The sequence below is a fragment of the Pseudophryne corroboree genome, chromosome 4 (assembly GCF_028390025.1).
Source record: "Pseudophryne corroboree isolate aPseCor3 chromosome 4, aPseCor3.hap2, whole genome shotgun sequence".
NCBI classification, from domain to species: domain Eukaryota; kingdom Metazoa; phylum Chordata; class Amphibia; order Anura; family Myobatrachidae; genus Pseudophryne; species Pseudophryne corroboree.
The window spans coordinates 278,021,675-278,040,756 of record NC_086447.1 but is presented as its reverse complement, the minus strand read 5'-3'; the positions used below and the strand labels follow the sequence as shown (position 1 = coordinate 278,040,756).

General features: G+C 45.4%; 1 protein-coding gene across 2 annotated transcripts in view; it reads right to left on the bottom strand.

Moving 5' to 3' along the window:
* SMC4 (structural maintenance of chromosomes 4) overlaps positions 1–19,082 on the bottom strand; it is a 226,601-nt gene that overhangs the window by 194,796 nt on the left and 12,723 nt on the right. For both annotated transcript variants that reach the window (XM_063916157.1, XM_063916156.1), the window contains exons 7-9: positions 17,317–17,444; positions 16,978–17,118; positions 16,727–16,877 (exon numbers count right to left, since the gene is read on the bottom strand). In XM_063916157.1, the coding sequence (XP_063772227.1) occupies positions 16,727–16,877; positions 16,978–17,118; positions 17,317–17,444 (420 nt within the window). The remainder of the gene's footprint in view (positions 1–16,726; positions 16,878–16,977; positions 17,119–17,316; positions 17,445–19,082) is intronic.

The following is a 19,082-nucleotide window of genomic DNA, read 5'->3' as shown; positions in this document are numbered from 1 at the left end:
GCCTAAGAAGCCCAAACTACCACCAGTTAGGTAGGTTCGCTTCTTCTCCCTTTAGTCCCTCGCTGCAGTGAGTCTGTTGCCAGCAGATCTCACTGTAAAATAAAAAACCTAAAATATACTTTCTTTCTAGGAGCTCAGGAGAGCCCCTAGTGTGCATCCAGCTCAGCCGGGCACAAGATTCTAACTGAGGTCTGGAGGAGGGTCATAGAGGGAGGAGCCAGTGCACACCAGGTGGTCCTAAAGCTTTCTTTAGTTGTGCCCAGTCTCCTGCGGAGCCGCTATTCCCCATGGTCCTTACAGAGTCCCAGCATCCACTTAGGACGTGTCAAAGTCAGAAAAATATCACGCTGCACGTTGCCATATATGCACTTCATGCGTGTGCACGCTGCATATTTAATCAATATAATGTATTTTATAAGTTAATATTCCCCTGAGTTCAATAGGTATCAGTGGGTCTCAAGATGGCTCTTAGACCTTAGAGATTCCCCTTTGCATGTTAAAAGGGCTTCACATGTTCTTATGCATAGTTAAGCACAGGAATAGTAATTGAAGATTAATTGTATTCCGAATAAATTACACCTAATAGTCAGTTTCTGTCCCGCAGACGGAATACAATAGCCTTTAATTACACTAAGCTTTGAGATTCAATGAGAAGGGCCAACACCTGTGTTTACGAATGGGGCTTGATTTGTCTCCAGAAGAATGATTGCTGGGATGTCATTGTCTCAACTGAAAGTGGACAGTGAGACAGTATTCGCCAAACAATAGCTTCCCACAAGACAGGAATTTGAAACAAGTGCATAACCAAGATCACATGGTCAGCTCTGCTCACTGATACAGCTAGCCTACATGCTGTGAAAGACACACTTCCTGTGGTTGACACACCCCCACAGCTGGAATGCAGGTATGATATATCCACTGGAAATCACAGGGCTCACTGACTCACTCAGAACCAAGCAAGCATCCAGAAGCATGGCTTGCTTATCACCAGGCTCCAAGCGAAAGGCTAAGTATTGTATACTCATGGCTTAATGGCATAGAATAGTTTAAATATGTGTTTGTGGTAAAGTAGTTGTGAAATGATTGACATAGAATAGTTAGTTTGGAGATACAAATGGCTTAAGGTTAATGATGCTTGTGCAGTTGTTTGATTGTTGGGTGTTTGGGATGATACTCTATGAAATCTGTAATGAATTGGAACAGTAGACAATCTGTAGCATAGCATCTCTGGTATACATTTATGGATGGTGATTTATAACAGATTATAGTAGTTTTACATGATGCATCTTGCTAAAGGTTCGAAGTCAAAACATACTTCCTTTTGTTACTGTAGTCATGTGCTTGTAGCAATAGCAGGCTGATACTTGTGGGTACCTGGTGATCTGGTCTTGTGATGGCTCATATGGACAGCATGAGATATGTGGTGCTGATTCTGGAAGGATAGCATAGTCAGCATACCATATGCTCTGGTTATTGAGATACTGTGTTGGCTTGAAATTGTGAAAGGTGATTTAGATGGTTTGGAATTGTAAAATCAGAACATATGCATTGTGTTGAGGCTTGGACATTTTGGAATATAGTGGAGTCTTGTGTCTTCTGCTATGTGATTGTGGTGTAGCAGAGAGTGCCATGTGTTTGGACTTGCAAATCTAAAATGGCTGCTAGCATTCCCTTTTAAATCATATCTTACAGACTTTGGAATCATGGGAGTTTTTCCCAAAATGGAGTCTAGCTTCTGTCCCATGCGGTATTGTAGGGACCATTGTGTTGTTGCTGGGTGTGGTGTATATAGGGACAGCCAGCCTGGGTGAGCTCAATTTTTCTCTCCACAAAGGGTCTCAGCATTGACTAACTGCGCAGCGATTGTTTCTCACATGTGTAAATTCTCTGCAACCATATTGTCTCTTATTTAATGTTATAAGCCATTCTCTCTCTCTCTCTCTCTCCTTCCCCCCTTTAAATGTAATTGTATCTGTATTGTATTTTATGTGTAGTTATCCGGTTAGGTATTTTATGTTATCTTGGTAGTGTATGACTTGTATTGTATTATTCTTTTGCAATTGAACGTTCATTCTCTTCCTTAAAGGTGTTGTGACCTCAGACCGGTATTAGAGTGTTTATTATATTGCTAAAGGGTTCTCAGAGCGTCACATACGCTCATACAGCTTTTAAGCTAACAAGGTTACACTGTGTTGCATTTACACCTTATCCCTGCACAAGGGTTTACAGTATAAGTACATTGTATAAGGTACAGTTATTAAAGTTTAATTCTGTAAGTGTCTGCGACGCCTGTGCTCACACCCTGTGCACAGCGTCTGCTACACTAAGGGCGTACCCTTGCGGTACCTTTTGCGCCAATTGCGTACTGTGTCTCTTAACCTTTTAAAGTGTTTTAAATAGGATAAACATATAGGCTTTGTCAGACGTCAGAGAAATATAATAAAAACTGGCGGGGGCTCTTTATATATACAGTGCCTAGCTGTATATATATCTCTTTTGCCAGAAATGAGGTTTATATTGCTGCCCAGGGCGCCCCCCCTGCGCCCTGCACCCGTACAGTGACTGCCGTGTGTGAGCTGTGTGGGAGCAATGGCGCACAGCTGCACTGCTGTGCGTTACCTCAGTGAAGATCATGAAGTCTTCTGCCGCCTCTGAAGTCTCTTTTTCTTCTCATACTCACCCGGCTTCTATCTTCCGGCTCTGTGAGGAGGACGGCGGCGCGGCTCCGGGATGAACTCCAGGGTGAGACCTGTGTTCTGACTCCCTCTGGAGCTAATGGTGTCCAGTAGCATAAGAAGCAGAGCCTTAAAACTCACAGAAGTAGGTCTGCTTCTCTCCCCTCAGTCCCTCGATGCAGGGAGTCTGTTGCCAGCAGGCTCCCTGAAAATAAAAAAAACCTAACGAATATACTTTGTCAGGAAGCTCAGGAGAGCTCCCTGAAGTGCATCCCATCTCCTCTGGGCAGTTTATCAAACTGAGGTCTGGAGGAGGGGCATAGAGAGAGGAGCCAGTGCACACCCAGATCCAAAGTTTTTCTTAAAGTGCCCATGTCTTCTGCGGAGCCCGTCTATCACCATGGTCCTTACGGAGTCCCAGCATCCTCTAGGACGTTAGAGAGAAAAAACATACAAGCCTGTGGGGGCACTCTTAAAAGAATATACAGATAAAATGAATTACATTTATTGGTGTGCATTAAATGCTATATACAACATAACTCTGAGTAGTAAACATATAGACATAATTAACGTGAAATCCAACCGTGAATGTTAGGTTTAGGCTGCAGGGGGAGAAAGATAGAGATAGGCTGCTGGGAGGGAGAGTTAGGCATTAAGAAGGGAGGGGGGGGGGGGGGGGGGGGGGTAAGTGGTAGACACTATCTGGTAATGCTCCGGCAGGGGAAGGGGGGGGGGATTATTAAGGGTCAGGCTACTTGCCTATCAGGTGTCGGGAGGCTGCTTTCGGTATTCTGAACGCAGCGATCCTGATCCTATCCGCTAGGTAAATATATTCTCAGTAATGTGTGGGAGCAAGAGTAAAGCATAACTTCAAAAAATATATCAGACCTACAACTGATATAAAAGCTTCTGAGTTACATCCAAATTTTCAATTGATTTGTCATTATTTGTCAAACAAAAAATAATAAGATTTTACTTACCGGTAAATCTATTTCTCGTAATCCGTAGTGGATGCTGGGGACTCCGTAAGGACCATGGGGATAGACGGGCTCCGCAGGAGACATGGGCACTTTAAGAAAGAATTTAGGTTCTGGTGTGCACTGGCTCCTCCCTCTATGCACCTCCTCCAGACCTCAGTTAGAGAAACTGTGCCCAGAAGAGCTGACAGTACAAGGAAAGGATTTTGGTAATCCAGGGCAAGATTCATACCAGCCACACCGTATAACAAATGAAAACAACCAGTTAACAGTATGATAAACAACAGAGCATCAAGTCAACCCTGATGAACCATAACATAACCCTTATTGAAGCAATAACTATATACAAGTATTGCATAAGAATTCCGCACTTGGAACGGGCGCCCAGCATCCACTACGGACTACGAGAAACAGATTTACCGGTAAGTAAAATCTTATTTTCTCTAACGTCCTAGTGGATGCTGGGGACTCCGTAAGGACCATGGGGATTATACCAAAGCTACCAAACGGGCGGGAGAGTGCGGATGACTCTGCAGCACCGATTGAGCAAACACAAGGTCCTCCTCAGCCAGGGTTCTTAAACTTGTAGAACTTTGCAAAAGTGTTTGAACCTGACCAAGTAGCCACTCTGCAAAGCTGTAATGCCGAGACCCCTCGGGCAGCCGCCCAAGAAGAGCCCACCGTCCTTAAGGCCCTTAACTGATTTTGGCAGCGGCAATCCAGCCGCAGAATGAGCCTGCTGAATCGTGTTACAGATCCAGCGAGCAATAGTTTGCTTTGAAGCAGGAGCACCAAGCTTGTTGGAAGCATACAGGATAAACAAAGACTCTGTTTTCCTGACCCTAGCCGTTCTGGCTACATAAATCTTCAAAGCCCTGACCACATCAAGTAACTCGGAATCCTCCAAGTCAGTAGTAGCCACAGGCACCACAATAGGTTGGTTTATATGAAAGGATGAAACCACTTTCGGCAGAAATTGTGGACGGGTCCGCAATTCTGCTCTATCCGCATAGAAAACCAAATAGGGGCTTTTATGTGACAAAGCCGCCAACTCTGACACGCCTAGCCGAAGCCAAGGCTAATAGCATGACCACCTTCCACGTGAGATATTTCAACTCCACCGTTTTGAGTGGTTCAAACCAGTGGGATTTCAGGAAACTCAACACCACGTTAAGATCCCAAGGTGCCACTGGAGGCACAAAAAGGGGCTAAATATGCAGCACTCCCTTTACAAACGTCTGAACTTCAGGTAGAGAAGCCAACTCTTTTTGACAGAAAATGGATAGGGTCGAAATCTGGACCTTAATGGAACCCAATTTTAGGCCCAAATTCACTCCGGACTGTAGGAAGTGAAGGAAACGGCCCAGCTGGAATTCATCCGTAGGAGCATTCCTGGCCTCACACCAAGCAACATATTTTCGCCATATACGGTGATAATGTTGAGCTGTAACGTCCTTCCTAGCCTTTATCAGCGTAGGAATGACCTCATCCGAAATTCCTCTCTCTGCTAGGATCCGGCGTTAAACCGCCATGCCGTCAAATGCAGCCGCGGTAAGTCTTGGAACAGACAGGGCCCCTGTTGCAACAAGTCCTGTCTTCGAGGAAGAGGCCACGGGTCCTCTGTGAGCATTTCTTGCAGATCTGGATACCAAGTCCTTCTTGGCCAATCTGGAACAATGAGTATTGTTCTCACTCCTCTTTTTCTTATTATCCTCAGCAATTTGGGTATGAGAGGAAGAGGAAAAAAATAAAGAATTTACTTACCGATAATTCTATTTCTCGTAGTCCGTAGTGGATGCTGGGGACTCCGTAAGGACCATGGGGAATAGCGGCTCCGCAGGAGACTGGGCACAAAAGTAAAGCTTTAGAACTACCTGGTGTGCACTGGCTCCTCCCCCTATGACCCTCCTCCAAGCCTCAGTTAGGATACTGTGCCCGGACGAGCGTACACAATAAGGAAGGATTTTGAATCCCGGGTAAGACTCATACCAGCCACACCAATCACACCGTATAACTCGTGATCTAAACCCAGTTAACAGCATGATAACAGAGGAGCCTCTAGAAAAGATGGCTCACTACAGCAATAACCCGAATTTTTGGTAACAATAACTATGTACCAGTATTGCAGACAATCCGCACTTGGGATGGGCGCCCAGCATCCACTACGGACTACGAGAAATAGAATTATCGGTAAGTAAATTCTTATTTTCTCTGACGTCCTAAGTGGATGCTGGGGACTCCGTAAAGACCATGGGGATTATACCAAAGCTCCCAAACGGGCAGGAGAGTGCGGATGACTCTGCAGCACCAAATGAGAGAACTCCAGGTCCTCCTCAGCCAGGGTATCAATTTTGTAGAATTTTACAAACGTATTTGCTCCTGACCAAGTAGCTGCTCGGCAAAGTTGTAAAGCCGAGACCCCTCGGGCAGCCGCCCAAGATGAGCCCATCTTCCTTGTGGAGTGGGCATTTACAGATTTTTGGCTGTGGCAGGCCTGCCACAGAATGTGCAAGCTGAATTGTACTACAAATCCAACGAGCAATAGTCTGCTTAGAAGCAGGAGCACCCAGCTTGTTGGGTGCATACAGGATAAACAGCGAGTCAGATTTTCTGACTCCAGCCGTCCTGGAAACATTTTCAGGGCCCTGATAACGTCTAGCAACTTGGAGTCCTCCAAGTCCCTAGTAGCCGCAGGCACCACAATAGGTTGGTTCAGGTGAAACGCTGAAACCACCTTAGGGAGAAACTGAGGACGAGTCCTCAATTCCGCCCTGTCCGAATGGAAAATCAGATAAGGGCTTTTACAGGATAAAGCCGCCAATTCTGACACGCGCCTGGCCCAGGCCAGGGCCAACAGCATGACCACTTTCCATGTGAGATATTTTAACTCCACAGATTTAAGTGGTTCAAACCTTTTTTGGAACCCAAAAACTACATTGAGATCTCAAGGTGCCACTGGAGGCACAAAAGGAGGCTGTATATGCAGTACCCCTTTTACAACGTCTGAACTTCAGGGACTGAAGCTAGTTCTTTTTGGAAGAAAATTGACAGGGCCGAAATTTGAACCTTAATGGACCCCAATTTCAGGCCCATAGACACTCCTGTTTGCAGGAAATGTAGGAATCGACCCAGTTGAATTTCCTCCGTCGGGCCTTACTGGCCTCGCACCACGCAACATATTTTCGCCAAATGCGGTGATAATGTTTTGCGGTTACATCCTTCCTGGCTTTGATCAGGATAGGGATGACTTCATCCGGAATGCCTTTTTTCCTTCAGGATCCGGCGTTCAACTGCCATGCCGTCAAACGCAGCCGCGGTAAGTCTTGGAACAGACAGGGTCCTTGCTGGAGCAGGTCCCTTCTTAGAGGTAGAGGCCACGGATCCTCCGTGAGCATCTCTTGAAGTTCCGGTTACCAAGTCCTTCTTGGCCAATCCGGAGCCACGAATATAGTGCTTACTCCTCTCCATCTTATCAATCTCAGTACCTTGGGTATGAGAGGCAGAGGAGGGAACACATACACTGACTGGTACACCCACGGTGTTACCAGAGCGTCTACAGCTATTGCCTGAGGGTCCCTTGACCTGGCGCAATACCTGTCGAGTTTTTCCCAACGGTTTATAATCATGTGTTAGACTTCTGGGTGAAGTCCCCACTCTCCCGGGTGGAGGTCGTGTCTGCTGAGGAAGTCTGCTTCCCAGTTGTCCACTCCCGGAATTGCTGACAGTGCTATCACATGATTTTCCGCCCAGCGAAGAATCCTTGCAGCTTCTGCCATTGCCCTCCTGCTTCTTGTGCCACCCTGTCTGTTTACGTGGGTGACTGCCGTGATGTTGTCCGACTGGATCAACACCGGCTGACCTTGAAGCAGAGGTCTTGCTAAGCTTAGAGCATTGTAAATGGCCCTTAGCTTCAGGATATTTATGTGAAGTGATGTCTCCAGGCTTGACCATAAGCCCTGGAAATTCCTTCCCCGTGTGACTGCTCCCCAGCCTCGCAGGCTGGCATCAGTGGTCACCAGGACCCAGTCCTGAATGCCGAATCTGCGGCCCTCTAGAAGATGAGCACTCTGCAACCAACACAGGAGGGACACCCTTGTTCTTGGTGACAGGGTTATCCGCTGATGCATCTGAAGATGCGACCCGGACCATTTGTCCAGCAGGTCCCACTGGAAAGTTCTTGCGTGGAATCTGCCGAATGGGTTTGCTTCGTAGGAAGCCACCATTTTACCCAGAACCCTTGTGCATTGATGCAGAGACTTGGCTCGGTTTTAGGAGGTTCCTGACTAGCTCGGATAACTCCCTGGCTTTCTCCTCCGGGAGGAACACCTTTTTCTGGACTGTGTCCAGGATCATCCCTAGGAACAGAAGACAAGTCGTCGGAACCAGCTGCGATTTTGGAATATTGAGAATCCAATCGTGCTGCCGCAACACTACCTGAGATAGTGCTACACCGACCTCCAACTGTTCCCTGGATCTTACCCTTATCAGGGAATCGTCCAAGTAAGGGATAACTAAAATTCCCTTCCTTCGAAGGAATATCATCATTTCGGCCATTACCTTGGTAAAGACCCGGGGTGCCGTGGACCATCCATACGGCAGCGTCTGAACTGATAGTGACAGTTCTGTACCATAAACCTGAGGTACCCTTGGTGAGAAGGGTAAATTTGGACATGAAGGTAAGCATCCTCGATGTCCCGAGACATCATGTAGTCCCCTTCTTCCAGGTTCGCAATCACTGCTCTGAGTGACTCAATCTTGAATTTGAACCTCTGTATGTAAGTGTTCAAAGATTTTAGATTTAGAATCGGTCTCACCGAGCCGTCCGGCTTCGGTACCACAACAGTGTGGAATAATACCCCGTTCCCTGTTGCAGGAGGGGTACCTTGATTATCACCTGCTGGGAATACAGCTTGTGAATGGCTTCCAAAACTGTCTCCCTGTCAGAAGGAGACATCGGTAAAGCCGACTTTAGGAAACGGCGAGGGGGAGACGTCTCGAATTCCAATTTGTACCCCTGAGATATCACCTGAAGGATCCAGGGGTCTACTTGCGAGTGAGCCCACTGCGCGCTGAAATTCATTGAGACGGGCCCCCCACCGTGCCTGATTCTGCTTGTAAAGCCCCAGCGTCATACTGAGGGCTTGGCAGAGGCGGGAGAGGGTTTCTGTTCCTGGGAACTGGCTGATTTCTGCAGCCTTTTTCCTCTCCCTCTGTCACGGGGCAGAAATGAGGAACCTTTTGCCCGCTTGTCCACGAAAAGACTGCGCCTGATAATACGGCGTCTTCTCATGTTCCAAATGCCGTTTGAAAACCGCATCACCTGACCACTGTCGTGTCCATAACCCTCTACTGGTAGAAATGGACAACGCACTTAGACTTGATGCCAGTCAGCAAATATTCCGCTGTGCATCACGCATATATAGAAATGCATCTTTTAAATGCTCTATAGGCAAAAATATACTGTCCCTATCTAGGGTATCAATATTTTCAGTCAGGGAATCCGACCACGCCAACCCAGCACTGCACATCCAGGCTGAGGCGATTGCTGGTCGCAGTATAACACCAGTATGTGTGTAAATACATTTTAGGATACCCTCCTGCTTTCTATCAGCAGGATCCTTAAGGGCGGCCATCTCAGGAGAGGGTAGAGCCCTTACAAGCGTGTGAGCGCTTTATCCACCCTAGGGGGTGTTTCCCAACGCACCCTAACCTCTGGCGGGAAAGGATATAATGCCAATAACATTTTAGAAATTATCAGTTGTTATCGGGGGAAACCCACGCATCATCACACACCTCATTTAATTTCTCAGATTCAGGAAACTACAGGTAGTTTTTCCTCACCGAACATAATACCCCTTTTTGGTGGTACTCGTATTATCAGAAATGTGTAAAACATTTTTTATTGCCTCCATCATGTAACGTGTGGCCCTACTGGAAGTCACATTTGTCTCTTCACCGTCGATACTGGAGTCAGTATCCGTGTCGGCGTCTATATCTGCCATCTGAGGTAACGGGCGCTTTAGAGCCCCTGACGGCCTATGAGACGTCTGGACAGGCACAAGCTGAGTAGCCGGCTGTCTCATGTCAACCACTGTCTTTTATACAGAGCTGACACTGTCACGTAATTTCTTCCAACAGTTCATCCACTCAGGTGTCGACCCCCTAGGGGGTGACATCACTATTACAGGCAATCTGCTCCGTCTCCACATCATTTTTCTCCTCATACATGTCGACACAAACGTACCGACATACAGCACACACACAGGGAATGCTCCGATAGAGGACAGGACCCCACTAGCCCTTTGGGGAGACAGAGGGAGAGTTTGCCAGCACACACCAGAGCGCTATATATAATATATATATATATATATATATATATATATATATATATATACACACAGGGATAACCTTATATAAGTGTTTTTCCCCTTATAGCTGCTGTATCTTTAATACTGCGCGTAATTAGTGCCCCCCCTCTCTTTTTTAACCCTTTCTGTAGTGTAGTGACTGCAGGGGAGAGCCAGGGAGCTTCCCTCCAACGGAGCTGTGAGGGAAAATGGCGCCAGTGTGCTGAGGAGATAAGGCCGCCGATAAGGGGGCGGAGCCTATCTCCCGTTTTTCTATGTATTCTGGCAGGGGTTAAATGCATCCATATAGCCCAGGAGCTATATGTGATGCATTTTTTGCCATCCAAGGTGTTTTTATTGCGTCTCAGGGCGCCCCCCCCCAGCGCCCTGCACCCTCAGTGACCGGAGTGTGAAGTGTGCTGAGAGCGATGGCGCACAGCTGCAGTGCGCTACCTTGTTGAAGACAGGACGTCTTCTGCCGCCGATTTTCCGGACCTCTTCTGTCTTCTGGCTCTGTAAGGGGGCCGGCGGCGCGGCTCTGGGACCCATACATGGCTGGGCCTGTGATCGTCCCTCTGGAGCTAATGTCCAGTAGCCTAAGAAGCCCAATCCACTCTGCACGCAGGTGAGTTCGCTTCTTCTCCCCTTAGTCCCTCGATGCAGTGAGCCTGTTGCCAGCAGGTCTCACTGAAAATAAAAAAACTAAAACTAAACTTTTCACTAAGCAGCTCAGGAGAGCCACCTAGTGTGCACCCTTCTCGTTCGGGCACAAAATATTAACTGGGGCTTGGAGGAGGGTCATAGGGGGAGGAGCCAGTGCACACCAGGTAGTTCTAAAGCTTTACTTTTGTGCCCAGTCTCCTGCGGAGCCGCTATTCCCCATGGTCCTTACAGAGTCCCCAGCATCCACTTAGGACGTTAGAGAAAATAAGAATTTACTTACCGATAATTCTATTTCTCGGAGTCCGTAGTGGATGCTGGGGTTCCTGAAAGGACCATGGGGAATAGCGGCTCCGCAGGAGACAGGGCACAAAAAAGTAAAGCTTTTACCAGATCAGGTGGTGTGCACTGGCTCCTCCCCCTATGACCCTCCTCCAGACTCCAGTTAGGTACTGTGCCCGGACGAGCGTACACAATAAGGGAGGCAATTTGAATCCCGGGTAAGACTCATACCAGCCACACCAATCACACCGTACAACTTGTGATCTAAACCCAGTTAACAGTATGATAACAGAAAGAGCCTCTTAAAGATGGCTCCTTAACAATATAACCCGAATTTGTTAACAATAACTATGTACAGTATTGCAGATAATCCGCACTTGGGATGGGCGCCCAGCATCCACTACGGACTCCGAGAAATAGAATTATCGGTAAGTAAATTCTTATTTTCTCTATCGTCCTAAGTGGATGCTGGGGTTCCTGAAAGGACCATGGGGATTATACCAAAGCTCCCAAACGGGCGGGAGAGTGCGGATGACTCTGCAGCACCGAATGAGAGAATTCCAAGTCCTCTTTTGCCAGGGTATCAAATTTGTAGAATTTTACAAACGTGTTTTCCCCCGACCACGTAGCTGCTCGGCAGAATTGTAATGCCGAGACCCCTCGGGCAGCCGCCCAAGATGAGCCCACCTTCCTTGTGGAATGGGCCTTAACAGATTTAGGCTGTGGCAGGCCTGCCACAGAATGAGCAAGTTGAATTGTGTTACAAATCCAACGAGCAATCGTCTGCTTAGAAGCAGGGGCACCCAACTTGTTGGGTGCATATAGTATCAACAGCGAGTCAGATTTTCTGACTTCAGCCGTCCTTGAAATGTATATTTTTAAGGCTCTGACAACGTCCAACAACTTGGAGTCCTCCAAGTCGCCAGTGGCCGCAGGCACCACAATAGGTTGGTTCAGGTGAAACGCTGATACCACCTTAGGGAGAAAATGCGGACGAGTCCTCAGTTCTGCCCTATCCGAATGGAAGATTAGATAAGTGCTTTTATAAGATAAAGCCGCCAATTCAGATACTCTCCTGGCGGAAGCCAGGGCCAGTAACATAGTCACTTTCCATGTGAGATATTTAAAATCCACCTTTTTCAATGGTTCAAACCAATGGGATTTGAGGAAATCTAAAACTACATTTAGATCCCACGGTGCCACCGGAGGCACCACAGGAGGCTGTATATGCAGTACTCCTTTAACAAAAGTCTGTACCTCAGGAACTGAGGCCAATTCTTTTTGGAAGAATATTGACAGGGCCGAAATTTGAACCTTAATAGATCTCAATTTGAGACCCCTAGACAATCCTGATTGTAGGAAATGTAGGAAACGACCCAGTTGAAATTCCTCCGTCGGAACACTCCGATCCTCGCACCACGCGACATATTTTCGCCAAATGCGGTGATAATGTTTCGCGGTGACTTCCTTCCTTGCCTTAATCAAGGTAGGAATGACTTCTTCTGGAATGCCTTTCCCTTTTAGGATCTGGCGTTCAACCGCCATGCCGTCAAACGCAGCCGCGGTAAGTCTTGAAAGAGACAGGGACCCTGTTGTAGCAGGTCCCTTCTCAGAAGTAGAGGGCACGGGTCGTCCGTGACCAACTCTTGAAGTTCCGGGTACCAAGTCCTTCTTGGCCAATCCGGAGCCACTAGTATTTCTTACTCCTCCTCACCGTATAATCTTCAATACCTTTGGTATGAGAGGCAGAGGAGGAAACACATATACTGATTTGTACACCCAAGGTGTTACCAGTGCGTCCACAGCTATTGCCTGTGGATCTCTTGACCTGGCGCAATACTTGTCCAGTTTCTTGTTGAGGCGAGACGCCATCATGTCTACCATTGGTCTTTCCCAACAGTTTATTAGCATGTGGAAGACTTCTGGATGAAGACCCCCCTCTCCCGGGTGTATATCGTGTCTGCTGAGGAAGTCTGCTTCCCAGTTGTCCACGCCCGGGAAGAACACTGCTGACAGTGCTATTACGTGATTCTCCGCCCAGCGAAGAATCTTGGCAGCTTCTGCCATTGCACTCCTGCTTCTTGTGCCGCCCTGTCTGTTTACATGGGCGACCGCCGTGATGTTGTCCGACTGAATCAACACCGGTTTTCCTTGCAGGAGTGGTTCCGCCTGGCTTAGAGCATTTTAGATTGCTCTTAGTACCAGAATGTTTATGTGAATAGACTTTTCCAGGTTCGTCCATACCCCCTGGAAGTTTCTTCCTTGTGTGACTGCTCCCCAACCTCTCAGGCTGGCGTCCGTGGTCACCAGGATCAAATCCTGTATGCCGAATCTGCGGCCCTCCAATAGATGAGCCTTTTGCAACCACCACAGAAGATATACCCTTGTCCTTGGCGACAGGGTTATTCGCAGGTGCATCTGAGGATGCGACCCTGACCATTTGTCCAACAGATCCCTTTGGAAAATTCTTGCATGGAATCTGCCGAATGGAATTGCTTCGTAAAAAGCCACCATTTTTCCCAGGACTCTTGTGCATTGATGTACAGACACCTTTCCTGGTTTTAGGAGGTTCCTGACAGGTCGGATAACTCCTTGGCTTTTTCCTCGGGAAGAAAAACCTTTTTCTGAACCGTGTCCAGAATCATCCCTAGGAACAGCAGACGTATCGTCGGAAAACAGCTGCGATTCTTGGAATATTTAGAATCCAGTCGTGCCGTCGAAGAACTACTTTAGATAGTGCTCTTCCGACCTCCAACTGTTCTCTGGAACTTGCCCTTTTTAGGTCGTGCAAGTAAGGGATAATTTAGATGCCTTTTTTCTTTGAAGAAACATCTTTTCGGCCATTACCTTGGTAAAAAGGCCCGGGGTGCCGTGGATAATTCAAACGGCATCGTCTGAAACTGATATTGACAGTTCTGTACCACGAACCAGAGGTACCCTTGATGAGAAGGACAAATTTTGGACATGGAGGTAATCCTTGATGTCCAGGGACACCATATAGTCCCCTTTTTTCCGGTTCGCTATCACTGCTCTGAGTGACTTTATCTCGATTTGAACCTTTTATGTAAGTGTTCAAAACATTTTAGATTTAGACTATGTGTCACCAAGCCGTCTGGCTTCAGTACCACAATATAGTGTGGAAAAATAATACCCTTTTCCTTGTCGTAGGAGGGGTACTTTGATTATCACCTGCTGGATATACAGCTTGTGAATTGTTTCCAATGCTGCCTCCCTGTCGGAGGGAGCCGTTGGTAAAGCAGACTTCAGGAAGCTGCGAGGAGAAGATGTCTCGACTCTCCAATCTTTACCCCTGGGATAATACTCGTACGATCTAGGGGTCAACTTGCGAGTGATCCCACTGCGCCCTGAGACTCTTGAGACTACCCCCCCACCTTGAGTCCGCTTGCACGGCCCCAGCGTCATGCTGAGGACTTGGCAGACGCGGTGGAGGGCTTCTTTTCCTGGGAAAGGGCTGCCTGCTGCAGTCTACTTCCCTTACCTCTATGTCTGGGCAGATATGACTGGCCTTTTGCCTGCATGCCCTCATGGGAAAGGAAAGATTGAGGCTGAAAAGACGGTGTCTTTTTTAGCTGAGATGTAACTTGGGGTAAAAAAGGTTGGATTTCCCAGCTGTTGCTGTGGTCCCCAGGTCCGATGGACCGACCCCCAAATAACTCCTTCCCTTTATACAGCAATACTTCCATCTGCCGTATGGGATCTGCATCACCTGACCACTGTCGTGTCCCTGACATCTTCTGGGAGATATGGACAACGCACTTATCTTGATGCCAGAGAGCAAATATCCCTCTGTGCATCTCACATACATATATATAGAATGCATCCTATTAAATGCTCTACATGAATAAAATATTTTCAGTCAGGGAATCCGACCAAGCCAACCCAGCACTGCATCTCCAGGCTGATGGCGATCGCTGGTCGCAGTATAACCACCGTATGTGTGTATATACTTTTTAGGATATTTTTCCAGCTTCCTATCAGCTGGCTCCTTGAGGGCGGCCGTATCTGGAGACGGTAACGCCACTTGATAAGCGTGTGAGCGCCTTATCACCCTAAGGGGTGTTTCCCAACGTACCCTAATTTCTGGCGGGAAAAGGGTATAACGCCAATATTTGCTATCGGGGTAACCCTACGCATCATCACACACTTCATTTTATTTTATCTGATTCAGGAAAAACTACAGGTAGTTTTTTCACTCCCACATAATACCCTTTCTTGTGGTACTTGTAGTATCAGAAACACGTAACACCTCCTTCATTGCCCTTAACGTGTGGCCCTAATGAGAAATACGTTTGTTTATTCACCGTCGACACTGTATTCAGTGTCCGTGTCTGTGTCTGTGTCGACCGACTGAGGTAAATGGGCGTTTTTAAAACCCCTGACGGTGTTTCTGAGACGCCTGGACCGGTCCTAATAGATTGTCGGCCGTCTCATGTCGTCAACCGACCTTGCAGCGTGTTGACATTCTCACGTAATTCTCTAAATAAGCCATCCATTCCGGTGTCGACTCCCTAGAGAGTGACATCACCATTACAGGCAATTTCTCCGCCTCCTCACCAACATCGTCCTCATACATGTCGACACACACGTACCGACACACAGCACACACACCGGGAATGCTCTGACAGAGGACAGGACCCACTAGCCCTTTGGGGAGACAGAGGGAGAGTCTGCCAGCACACACCAAAAACGCTATAATTATATAGGGACAACCTTATATAAGTGTTTCTCCCTTATAGCATCTTTTATATATATACAATATCGCCAAAATCAGTGCCCCCCCTCTCTGTTTTAACCCTGTTTCTGTAGTGCAGTGCAGGGGAGAGCCTGGGAGCCTTCTCTCCAGCTTTTCTGTGAGAGAAAATGGCGCTGTGTGCTGAGGAGATAGGCCCCGCCCCTTTTTCGGCGGCCTCGTCTCCCGCTATTTTTGAAGTTAGGCAGGGGTTAAATATCTCCATATAGCCTCTGTGGGCTATATGTGAGGTATTTTTTGCCTCTAATAAGGTTTTTATTTGCCTCTCAGAGCGCCCCCCCCAGCGCTCTGCACCCTCAGTGACTGTTGTGTGAAGTGTGCTGAGAGGAAAATGGCGCACAGCTGCAGTGCTGTGCGCTACCTTTATGAAGACTCAGGAGTCTTCAGCCGCCGATTTTGGACCTCTTCTCTCTTCAGCGTCTGCAAGGGGGCCGGCGGCGCGGCTCCGGTGACCATCCAGGCTGTACCTGTGATCGTCCCTCTGGAGCTAGTGTCCAGTAGCCAAGCAGCAAATCCACTCTGCACGCAGGTGAGTTCACTACTTCTCCCCTAAGTCCCTCGTTGCAGTGATCCTGTTGCCAGCAGGACTCACTGTAAAGTAAAAAACCTAAGCTAAACTTTCTCTAAGCAGCTCTTTAGGAGAGCCACCTAGATTGCACCCTTCTCGTTCGGGCACAAAATCTAACAGGAGTCTGGAGGAGGGTCATAGGGGGAGGAGCCAGTGCACACCACCTGATCTGGTAAAAGCTTTACTTTTTTGTGCCCTGTCTCCTGCGGAGCCGCTATTCCCCATGGTCCTTTCAGGAACCCCAGCATCCACTTAGGACGATAGAGAAATTATGATTAATTGTAATTGTTTTGGGTTTTCTCCTCCTAGGATGGTAAAATTAGATTGGAAATGCGCACAAGCATGCTAAACATGGCGATAGAATTTTTATCACCACTTAGGATTTAATATACAAATATTTTCACATTCACTATAACCGTGCTTTACAACAGACAAGCAAGCCTTACCTTTTCTTTGTCCTTTTGAAGTTGTTTCTGAAGCTTTTTCACTTTACTCTTTGAATGCTTCAGCTTCTCACGAACATCAACATCTTGCAAGTCTAACTGAGTAAATTTCTCTCTATTATCTTCAATAAATTTGGTGATTTTATGGATTTGCCTTAAAAAAAAAAAAAAATTAAATAAAAAAAAGAAAAAAAAATGCTGTAAATTTCTGGAATGTAGGCATCACAGTGCCCATGAAACAACTATATCTTTACTTTTCAAAGTCTTTCAAAGCTTTGTTCTTTTCTTTCATTTCTTCAGACAACAATTTACTTTTCTCAGTAATCTCTTTTGTATCTTCTTGAATCTTTTTCTTTTGCGCATCCATATCTTGAGTACGTTTCTGCAAGTCGTGTCTACGATTGGGACAACCAGAATTTTTTTTTAAAAAATGTAAAATTAAATTATATTATTTTAACATCTCCAAATAAATAGCTTTTGTTTTTTTAAATAAAAAATTCAAAGACCACTATAAAAAGTAGGTCACTGTTTCTACCATTGTTAAATATAGGGCACAACTTTTTTTTATGCCACCGCCCCTATGACTTTCTTACATGTAATATTGACAGATCTGATTCTTCTTCTTAAAAGTTTCATTTTCCACAGTAAGAAATTCAATAGCCTTATTTTTTTCTCCTTCTAATGCATCCTTCTCTTTTTCCACAAGTTTCACTCTATTAAGCTGCACAAAAAAAAAAAAATTCCATAGTAAATATCTGAAACAGACAAATTAATGTCATGTTTTTAAACCAGTCTGTAAAACAGTCTGTGGTAGCTATTACACTTTTCATATATTACTAGACATGTAATAGATAATATTCAGAAGTCATGCAAATGTAATCCTTTGCTTAGTTTCTTTAAATCCATGGTGACTATTGCACTTCCCTTAAGAACAAGTATGTATTTTGACGATGGGCCATTGCATATCACATCAAATGTTTGTAAGAAGACCCAGTTATATTTTTATGAAAACCTGAAAGAGAGCTATAATTTAACTTGTCAATCTGTCGAAAACTTTTGGGAGAGATTCAATTGTTTACAGCGCCGGAAGCCAGTAGGTGACGTATAACGGAGATAATAAATTGCTCCCGAATGGAGAAACAATCAGCTGCTGGTGCCTGCATCTCTGCTTGCACCCCCCAGGGGTGGCAAGCTGAAATGAGCAAAGTAACCTGTTTGGGGGCTCAAACGGGACTTTTCGCATTGCACCCATTACTTTGGTAGGGTTTAGCTGCTTTATGCAGCAAAACCTGAACTCTAGCCGCAATAATCTTGATACAAAAAAAAGTTAAATATAATATTGCCCCCCTCCCCCAATTAGATGGGAGATCAGGAGCAATAAACAGTTGAATCTCACCCAAAAGAAGCACCTAAAGAGTATTATTTATTTATTTAGTGTGACATTTTTAATAGTTTTCATGGAATGTCCCCAATGCAGTTTGTGATCGAATATAATAATAGGAGGGTGTAAGAGCTGATAAAAGGTATAAATATTCCAATATTAATAAAGACCACAGCAGTGTGGAGCTCATTAAGTAGATGTTAAAGTGCCAACAAGATGGTAATAAGACATGGTATTACGCACTGAACAATAGGTGATAGCTCCAGTAAGTAACAGAAAATTAATGAGTAGTAGTGTAAAATATTCTGGTCACTGGGAAATCTTTGGAAACAAAATAAATAAAATTATATATATATATATAAATAATGTATGTATGTATGTATGTATGTATGTATGTATGTATTGAATACTTTTATATAAATATATTAAAAAAATTTAAAGTATTCAACAATCACAGTGAATAACAAATGGCTGACAATCAAAATGCAGACATCAGATATTTACACTAAATATTGCGGACAATTGGTAAGTCCAATGTGGTTTTCTTAATTATTACATATCCGAACCAGAATATTCGGATATAAGAACATCGGATATATTAAAAAATGATTTTAAAGTGATTTGTGGTCAAATTCTGGAAGATATCATTGGGTTCAGCTCCCTTAGACACCACCCCTTTTCTCTGTATATATATATATATATATATATATATATATATATATATTGAAGGAGTGCTGGTTTATTCTACAACATAAGCCCCAGTTGGAGCCTCATGGTGTGGTAGTATCATTTATATATATATATATATATATATATATATATATATATATATATATATATATATATATATATATATATATATATATATATATATATATATATATATACACACATATACATACACACACACTAATATATATATATATATATATATATATATATATATATATATATATATATACATATATACACACACAT